Source organism: Penaeus vannamei, chromosome 13 (genome assembly GCF_042767895.1).
Source record: "Penaeus vannamei isolate JL-2024 chromosome 13, ASM4276789v1, whole genome shotgun sequence".
Classification (NCBI taxonomy): domain Eukaryota; kingdom Metazoa; phylum Arthropoda; class Malacostraca; order Decapoda; family Penaeidae; genus Penaeus; species Penaeus vannamei.
In genome coordinates, this window is record NC_091561.1 from 38,870,979 (window position 1) to 38,880,978 (window position 10,000).

Here is a 10,000-nt window from a genome sequence, read left to right on the forward strand (position 1 = left end):
GGAGGAGAAGGAGAGGGGGAGAAGGGGAGGGAGGAGAATGAGAGGGAGAGGTTTAGAGAATGAGAGGAGAGGAGAGGGGGGGAGAGGGAGAAGAGAAAAGGAGGGAGAGGGAGGGAGAGGGAGAGGAGAGAAGGAGGGTGGGAGGAGGAGGGGGAGAATGAGAGGAGAGGGAGAGGGGAGGGAGAGGGGGAGGAGAAGGGGAGGAGAGGGAGAGAGGGAGAGGGAGGAGATGAAGGAGAGGAGAGAGGAAAAGGAGAGGGAAAGGGAGGGAAGAAGGAGTGGAGAGGGAGGGGAGGGGAGAGGGAGAAGGAGAGGGAGAGAGGGAGGGAGATGGGGAGAAGGACGGTGAGTGAGGGTTGAAAGGGAGGGAGAGTGTGGGAGAGGGAGAGGGGAGGAGATGGAGGAGAAGGAGAGTGAGAGGGAAGGAGAGGAGAGGGAGGGAGGGAGGGAGAGGGAGGGAGAGGGAGGAGATGAAGGAGAAGGAGAGTGAGAGGGAAAAGGAGAGGGAAAGGGAGGGAAGAAGGAGTGGGAGAGGGAGGGGAAGAGGGAGAGGGAGAAGGAGAGGGAAGGGAGGGAGATGGAGGAGAAGGACGGTGAGAGTGAGAAGGAAAGGGAGGGGAGAGGGGGAGAGGGAGAAGGAGAGGGAGAGGGAGGGAGATGGAGGAGAAGGAGAGTGAGAGGGAAAGGAGAGGGAGAGGGAGGAGAAGGAGAGGGAGAGGGAGGGGGAAGGGAGAGGGAGAAGGAAACAGGAAGAAAGCGGTGAGGGAATAAGAGGAGTTAGAGAATTAAGGGAGAGTGAGATGGAGAAGGAGATGGAGAGATCCCTCTTCCCTTCCTCCCTCCCAATCCCTCCCCATCCTTCTTCCCCACTCCCCCTCCCCTTCTCCTTGCCCCCCTCCTCTTCCCCACTACAATCCCCCCTCACCCCCCTTCCCCCATCCCTCTTCCTCCCTCCCCATCCTCTTCCCCCTCCCCCCACCTTCCCCTTCCTCCCCATACCTCTCCCCACTCCCCTTTTCCTTCCCTCTTCCCCTACAATCCCCTCCCCATCCCTCTTCCCCTACAATCCCTTCCCCTTCTCTTTCCCGTCCCCATCCTCCTACCCCACTCCCCATCCTTCTCCCCATCCTCCTACCCTCCTCCCCTCCTCCCCATCCCTCTTCCCTCTTCTTAAAGTAACAATCTTGGGACACTGTCTTCTGCTTGATAAATCCCAGCAATATAGATGTTTGACGAAGAGGGAGAGAAGTAGGAGGAGAGAAGTAGGAGGAGAGAAGTAGGAGAGAAATGTTGGAAAACTAATGATTATGACTTATATTGAATGCATCAGATTCCGGTATGCAAATGAGGTGACCAGGGATGCAGCGGTCGGGGGGGGGGGAAATAAGATCTTGTTAGAAAGGGAGGGAAGGGAAGGGAGAAGGGGAAGGGAGGGGGGAGGGGGGGATGGGGGATGGGAGGGGGAAAGGGAAGGGGAGAGGGAGAGGAGAGGGTGGGGAGAGGGAGGGAGGGAGGGAGGGAGGGAGGGAGGGAGGAAGGGAGAGGGAAGGGAGGGTGGGGTAGAGGGAGGGAGGGAGGGAGGGAGGGAGGGAGGGAAAGGGAGGGAAGGGAGGAAGGGAGGGAAGGAAGGGAAGGGGGGAAAGGGAGAGAGATAAAGGGGAGGGGGAGGAGGGAGAGAAGGGAATGGAAGGAGAGAAAGGGAGGGAGGGGTGGGGGAGGGAAGGGAAAGGGAAGGGGAAAGAGAGGAGAGAAGGGAAGAGGGAGGGAGGGAGGGGTGGGAGGAGGAGAGGGAGGGAAGGGAAAGGGAGATATAGAGGGAGGGATGGGGGAAGAGAGGGAGAGAGAGAGGGAGGGAAGGGAAAGGATGAGAAGGGAAAGAGGGAGAGAGCGAGGGAGGGAGGGAGGGAGGAAGGGAGGGAAGAACTGAAATGAGGGTAGTATGGAGGAAGGGAAGGGAGGGGAGGAGGGAGGCAGGGAATCAAACTTAACTTTAAATCCCACAAACTGATTTATTTATCCCTTGCTCTCTAACTTACCCCCATTATCACATTTATTCTCCTTTACTTTCTATCTTGTTTCTCCCATCACACCTTTATTCCTCCCCTTCCCTTCCCCTTCCTTCTAATTTTATTTACCATCTCTATTTATCCATTTTCTCTATTTCCGTTATTAACTTCTCTACCCATCCCTTCCCTCTACTTTTATTTCTTTATGATCTCTATTTATCCATTTTCTCTATTTCTCCTCATTCCTTCACCTTACTTTTATTTCTTTATCATCTCTATTTATCCATTTTCTCTATTTCGCCCATTTACTTGTTATTACAATATCACTTCTCTTTTCACTTTACTTTCCATCGTTATCACTATATCCGCTTTATTCCAACTCCTTTCCACCTTTCTAACTTAATTCTAACTTAAGTTCCTTCAATACTTTTAAACTTAAATCTAACCCATATTTTCAACCTTACTTTCTAGATCAATTAATTTTCCCTAAGACTTCTCTAAGTTCGTTGTAACTTAATCTTCTTTCCTATTTCCTTTCTTACCTATTCCTAACTTAATTTCACCCAAAGTTACTCTACTTTCACTTTACCTAAAATCCCTAAAGTTACTCTCCTTTCACTTTACCCTAAGTACCCAAAATTACTTTCGTTTCACTTTATCTTAAAATCCCTAAAGTTACTCCTATTTCATTTTACCTTAAATTCCTAAAGTTACTCTCGTTCCACTATACTTTAAATCCCTAAAGTTATTCTCGTTCACTCTACCTTAAATCCCCAAACCTCCTATCCTTTCACTCTACCAAAAATTCCTAAATTACCTTAATTTCATTTTACCTAAAATCCCTAAAGTTACCCTCATTTCACCTTACCTTAAATCCCTTAAATTATTCTCCTTTCACTTTCCCTTAAACCCCTAAACTTACCCTCCTTTCACTCTACCTTAAACCCCTAAACTTACTCTCCTTTCACTTTACCTTAAATCCCCAAAGCTACTCTCCTTTCACTTTCCCTTAAATCCTTAAACTTACCCTCCTTTCACTTTCCCTTAAATCCCTAAACTTACCCTCCTTTCACTCTACCTTAAACCCCTAAACTTACTCTCCTTTCACTTTACCTTAAACCCCTAAACTTACCCTCCTTCCACTCTACCTTAAACCCCTAAACTTACCCTCCTTTCACTTTACCTAAAATCCCTAAAACTTCAACTCTATCTTAAATCCCTAAACTTACCCTCCTTTCACTCTACCTTAAATCCCATAAATTACTCTCCTTTCACTCTACCTTAAATCCCTAAACTTACCCTCCTTTCACCTTACCATAAATCCCTAAGTTACCCTCATTTCACTTTACCTTAAATCCCATAAAATATTAAATATACCTCAAATCAAATGATTGAATTACCTCAAATCCCTTAAATTTAAATCTAAATCCCTTAAGTTCCCAAATCCTTAAATCTACCTTAAATCCCTTAAATGACTCCCCTTTCACTTTACCTTAAATCCCTTAAGTTCCTAAATCCTTAAATCTACCTTAGATCCCTAAAATTATTCTCTTTTCACTTTACCTTAAATCCCATAAAATATTAAATATACTTCAAATTAAATGATTGAATTACCTCAAATCCCTTAAATTACTCCCCTTTCACTTTACCTTAAATCCCATAAATTATTAAATATACCTCAAATTAAATTATTGAATTACCTCAAATCCATTAAATTTAAATCTAAATCCCTTAAGTTCCTAAATCCTTAAATCTACCTCAAATCCCTTAAATCACTCCCCTTTCACTTTACCTTAAATCCCTTAAGTTGCTCCCCTTTCACTCTACCTTAAATCCCTTAAGTTCCTAAATCCTTAAATCTACCTTAAATCCCTAAACTTACCCTGTTTTCACTTTACCTTAAATCCCTTAAGTTCCTAAATCCTTAAATCTACCTTAAATCCCTTAAATTACTCCCCTTTCACTTTACCTTAAACCCCTTAAATTACTCTCCTTTCACTTTACCTTAAATCCCATAAAATATTAAATATACCTCAAATTAAATGGTTGAATTACCTTAAATCCCTTAAATCGCTCCCCTTTCACTTTACCTTAAATCCCCTAAGTTCCTAAATCCTTAAATCCCTTAAATTACTCCCCTTTCACTTTACCTTAAATCCCTTAAGTTGCTCCACGGTGCAGGGAAGTAGAGCGTCACGTCCCACAGTCACCGTGATGTTTGGCACAGTCTCAATAAATTTAGGGAGAAAATCCTCGCCGAATGCTGTTAAGGGAGAGAAAAGGGAGAAAGGGAGTAAGATTATTGTCTTTAAGGGGGAGAATTTTTTTTATTTTTTTAGAACAAATAAAGAAAATAATTAATAGGGAGAAGGAGTAATATCATTGTCTAAGAGGGGGAAGAAGATGTATTTTATGATAAAAAAGAAACAAAAACAATAACAAATAAACAAAGAAACACATTAAACCGTTAAGGGGGAGAAAAGAGGGAGGAGTAAGATTATTGTCTTTAAGGGGGAGAAAGAATTGATTTTTTTAGAATAAATAAAGAAAAAAATCAAGGGGAGGAGTAATATTTTTGTCTCTAAGATGTATTTTTTTTATGACAAAATGAAACAAAAACAATAACAAATAAGCAAAGAAACAAAGAAACAAACAAAAGCTGTTAAGGAAGAGAAAAGGGGAAAGGGAGTAAGATTATTGTCTTTAAGGGGGAGAAAGATTGATTTTTTTTAGAACAAATAAAGAAAAGAATTAATAGGGAGAAGGAGTAATATTATTGTCTAAGAGGGGGAAGAAGATGTATTTTTATGACAAAAAAAGAAACAAAAACAATAACAAATAAACAAAGAAACACATTAAACCGTTAAGGGGAGAAAGGGAGAAAGGGAGTAAGATTATTGTCTTTAAGGGGGAGAAAGATTGATTTTTTTAGAATAAATAAAGAAAAAAATTAAGGGGAGAAGTAATATTTTTGTCTCTAAGATGTATTTTTTATGATAAAAAAGAAACAAAAACAATAACAAATAAACAAAGAAACAAAAATTATTTAAACCGTTGTGGGGGAGAAAAGAGGGAGAAGGGAGTAAGAATATTGTCTTTAAGGGGGAGAAAGATTGATTTTTTTAGAAGAAATAAATAAAGAAAAATGGGGAGGAGTAATATTTTTGTCTCTAAGATGTATTTTTTTATGACAAAATGAAACAAAAACAATAACAAATAAGCAAAGAAACGAAGAAACAAACAAAAACTGTTAAGTGAGAGAAAAGGGGAAAGGGAGTAAGATTATTGTCTTTAAGAGAGGGAAAAGATTGATTTTTTTTTATAACAAATAGAAAAGAAAGAAAAATAATAACAAAGAGACAAAGAAACAAACAAAAGCTGTTAAGGAAGAGAAAAGAGGGAGGAAGGGAGTAAGATTATTGTCTTTAAGGGGGAGAAAGATTGATTTTTTTATGACAAGTAGAAAAGAGAGAAAAATAATAGCAAATAAATAAAGAAATAGAGAAATTAAATCGTTAAGGGGGAGAAAAGGGAGAAAGGGAGTAAGATCATTGTCTTTAAGGGGGAGAAAAAGATAATATAATATATAGTAATATTTTTGTCTCTAAGATGTATTTTTTTATGACAAAATGAAACAAAAACAATAACAAATAAGCAAAGAAACGAAGAAACAAACAAAAGCTGTTAAGGAAGAGAAAAGGGAGAAAGGGAGTAAGAATATTGTCTTTAAGGGGGAGAAAGATTGATTTTTTTTATAACAAATAGAAAAGAAAGAAAAATAATAACAAAGAGACAAAGAAACAAACAAAAGCTGTTAAGAAATAGAGAAATTACTGTTAAGGACGAGAAAAGGGAGAAAGGGAGTAAGAATATTGTCTTTAAGGGGGAGAAAGATTGATTTTTTTTATAACAAATAGAAAAGAAAGAAAAATAATAACAAAGAAACGAAGGAACAAATAAAAGCTGTTAAGAAATAGAGAAATTACTGTTAAGGAAGAGAAAAGGGAGAAAGGGAGTAAGATTATTGTCTTTAAGGGGGAGAAAGATTGATATTTTTTATGACAAATAGAAAAGAAAGAAAAATAATAACAAGTGAATCAAGAAATAGAGAAATTAAACCGTTAAGGGGGAGAAAAGGGAGAAAGGGAGTAAGATTATTGTCTTTAAGGGGGAGAAAAGATTGATTTATTTTTTATGACAAATAGAAAAGAGAGAAAAATAATAACAAAGAAACGAAGGAACAAAAAAAAAAAAAGCTGTTAAGGGAGAGAAAAGGGAGAAAGGGAGTAAGATTATTGTCTTTAAGGGGGAGAAAGATTGATTTTTTTAATGACAAGTAGAAAAGAGAGAAAAATAATAACAAGTAAATCAAGAAATAGAGAAATTAAACCGTTAAGGGGGAGAAAAGGGAGAAAGGGAGTGAGATTATTGTCTTTAAAGGGGAGAAAAGATTGATTTTTTTATGACAAGTAGAAAAGAGAGAAAAATAATAACAAGTAAATCAAAAAATAGAGAAATTAAACCGTTAAGGGGGAGAAAAGGGAGAGAGGGGTGAGATTATTGTCTTTAAGGGGGAGAAAGATTGATTTTTTTTAATGACAAATAGAAAAGAGAGAAAAATAATAACAAAGAGACGAAGGAACAAACAAAAGCTGTAAAGGAAGAGAAAAGGGAGAAAGGGAGTAAGATTATTGTCTTTAAGGGGGAGAAAAATTGATTTTTTTTAATGACAAATAGAAAAGAAAGAAAAATAATAATGAATGAACAAAGAAAGAAACAAATGAAAGCTGTTAAGGGAGAGAAAAGGGAGAAAGGGAGTAAGATTATTGTCTTTTAAGGGGGAGAAAAATTGATTTTTTTTAATGACAAATAGAAAGGAAAGAAAAATAATAGCAAATAAATAAAGAAATAGAGAAATTAAACCGTTAAGGGAGAGAAAAGGGTGAAAGGGAGTAAGATTATTGTCTTTAAGGGGGAGAAAAAGATTGATTTTTTTAGAATAAATAAAGAAAAAAATTAAGGGGAGGAGTAATATTTTTGTCTCTAAGATGTATTTTTTATGATAAAAAAAGAAACAAAAACAATAACTAATAAAAAAATAAACAAAGAAACAAACAAAAGCTGTTAAGGGGGAGAAAAGGGAGAAAGAGAGTAAGATTATTGTCTAAAAGGGGGAGAAAAAGATTGATTTTTTAGAACAAATAAAGAAAAATAGAATTAAGGGGGAGGAGTAAGATTATTGTCTTAAAGGGGGGGGGGATATTGTTTTTTTTATGACAAATGAATAAATAAGAAAAAAAAAGCTGAAAAGGAGGAGAAAAGAGAGAAAAGATGTAAGATCATTGTCTAAAAGAGGAAAAAAGATTCATTTTCTAAAACAAGCAAACAAATAAACAAACAAAAGGTGGTAAGGGAGAGAAAAGGGGAAAATGAGTAAGGTTATTTTCTAAAAGAAGGAAAAAAATATCTTTAAAGAAAAAAAGAAAGAAATTAAGCTGATAAGGGAGAGAAAAGAGGGAAGAGAAATAAGATTATTTTCTAAAAGAGGGAGAAAGATATATTTTTTTAAAAAGCTGTTACGAAAGAGAAAGAAAAAAACGATTTTTTTTCTCAGAGACGAAAAAAAATTCTCTTAAGAATCAGCTTTAAGGGAGAGAAAAAGGGGAAATGAATAAATCTATTCTTTAAAGAAGAAAAAGATTTACTCTCTTCCTGAAAAAAAAATAATCTAAGGGAAAGAAAGAGAAAAAGAATAAGATCATTCTTTAAAAGAGAGAAAAATATTCTTTTTCAAAACAAACAAACAAAGTTAAAGGAGAGAAGGAAAGAAGGGGGGAAAAGCTTATCTCAAAAAAGCTATTAAGAAAGAGAATGAAAAAAGGGGACACAGTTCATCAAAAGAAATAGGAATATTCATTCTATCAAAAAGAAAAAGAAAAAAAATGAAAAAAAGATTAAAACAAGGAGAAAATATAATTGAGAAAAATAGTAATAATTATTCTATAAAAAAAATGGTGGTACGGGAGAGAAAGAAAAAAGGGAAATTTCTCTCTAAAGAGAGAGAGAGAGAGAGAGAGAGAGAGAGAGAGAGAGAGAGAGAGAGAGAGAGAGAGAGAGAGAGAGAGAGAGAGAGAGAGAGAGAGAAGCTGTAACTGCAGAGAAAGGGTGGAAAGATATAGATTCAATCTCTAAAAGATAAGAATATTTATTCTCTACAAGAGGCTGTTGGTGAGGGAAAAGATTTATAGAAAATGAATATAAGAGAAAATTTAATTCAAAATTGGAGACAAAATCTTCATTCAAGAGAAAGAAAAAAAGACCAATATTTATTCTCTTACAAATGGAAAAAAATCTCTTAAAAAACAACAACTGTTATCGGGGAAAACTGGATAAATATTATTTAAATGATGAAAAAAAAACATAATCATCATTTTCTATCTCTCTCGCTAATAATAATTATATAAAAAAAATCTTAAGGAAGAGAAAGGAAAATAAATTGTTCTGTCTTAAAAAGAGACTATAAATGGAAAAGGATAATAAAAAATATTCTAAAAATAAAGAAGCTGTCAAGGGAGAGAAAGAGAAAGAAAAAGAAAACAAAAAAGAAAAATCTCAAAAAAGAAAAAAAAATTCATGGAAGGAAATAGTGGAAAAAAGGCAAAGAGAATTATCCTCGAAATCTTAAAAAGAAAATCCCGATGAACTTGGGAAGAAAGCTGTAAAGAGAGAGAAAAAAAAGAAAAAAGAAAAGAAATTGACAGCACCGTTGAGTAATTTCTTTCTTATTATCATTGTTATTTCTTTATTATTATTATTATTATTATTATTATTATTATTATTATCATTATTATTATTATTATTATCATTATTATTGTTATTATTTCTGTTGTTCTATTTTCATCCTTACTATTGATGTTGTTAAGGCTTATCTTATACAGATTTTATTGAATGGCAAAACCGGGAAGAGCACAGAAATTGAGAGATAGAGAAAGAGAGAGTGAGAGAGAGAGAGAGAGTGAGAGAGAGAGAGAGAGAGAGAGAGAGAGAGAGAGAGAGAGAGTGAGAGAGAGAGAAAGAAAGAGAGAGAGAGAGAGAGAGAAAGCGAGAGAGAGAGAGAAAGAAAGAAACCAAGAAAAAAAGAGAGAAAGAAAGAAAGAAACCAAGAAAAAAAGAGAGAAAGAAAGAAAGAAAGAAAGAAAGAGAGACAGAGAGAGACAGAAGGACTGGAAGTGGAGGAGAGATAGACAAAGAGATAGAGAGAGAGAGGAAGAGAAAAAAACAGACAAACAGACAAACAGATAGAAATAGAAACATGCAGACACACAAACAGACAAAAATTCAGAGAGAGAGCGAGACAGAAAACACACACACACACACACACACGCGCGCACACAATGTAAATATTCATACACATATACATACATAAGCCCCGCCCTACACACGAAGATAGCTAGATTGCCTCCCGCCCTCGACAGAGAATGGTCAATAAATACGCTTTCTCTCTCATACTTTGAAGCCTCCCCCCCTCTCCTCTCCCCTCCCTCTCCCCCCCTCTCTCTCCGTCCCTCTCTCCCTGTCTACCCCCTATGTTCCTCTGTCCCCCTCTCTCTCTCTCTTTCTCTTTCTCTCTCCCTCTCCCTCCCCCTTATCTTTCCTTCTCCCTCCTCCCCCTCTTCCTTTCCCTCTCCCTTCTCTCCCTCTCCCTCTTTCCCTCGCCCCCTCCCTCCCTCCCTCTCCATCTCCCCCTCCCTCCCTCCCTCCCTTCCTCCCTCTCTCCCCCTATCCCCCTCTCCCTCCCTCCCCCACCTCTCCCTCCCCCTCCCCCTCTCCCTCCCTACCCCCTCTCCCCTCCCTCCCTCCTTCCCCTTCCTCCCTCCTCCTCCACCCTCCCCCTCCCTCCCTCCCTCTCTCTCTCTCCCTCTCTCTCCCCGATAGCACGCCGCCGCCCGCCCTCATAAATCACGAGGCGAGAGAGTGACTCCCGACGTCGCCAG

At 38.0% G+C, this 10,000-nt stretch overlaps 1 protein-coding gene across 2 annotated transcripts in view; it reads right to left on the reverse strand.

Annotated features, from left to right (window-relative positions):
• The window catches only part of LOC138863817 (lachesin-like), a 100,683-nt gene that overhangs the window by 20,824 nt on the left and 69,859 nt on the right, over positions 1-10,000 (reverse strand). For both annotated transcript variants that reach the window (XM_070129262.1, XM_070129261.1), the window contains exon 4: positions 4,157-4,269. In XM_070129262.1, the coding sequence (XP_069985363.1) occupies positions 4,157-4,269 (113 nt within the window). The remainder of the gene's footprint in view (positions 1-4,156; positions 4,270-10,000) is intronic.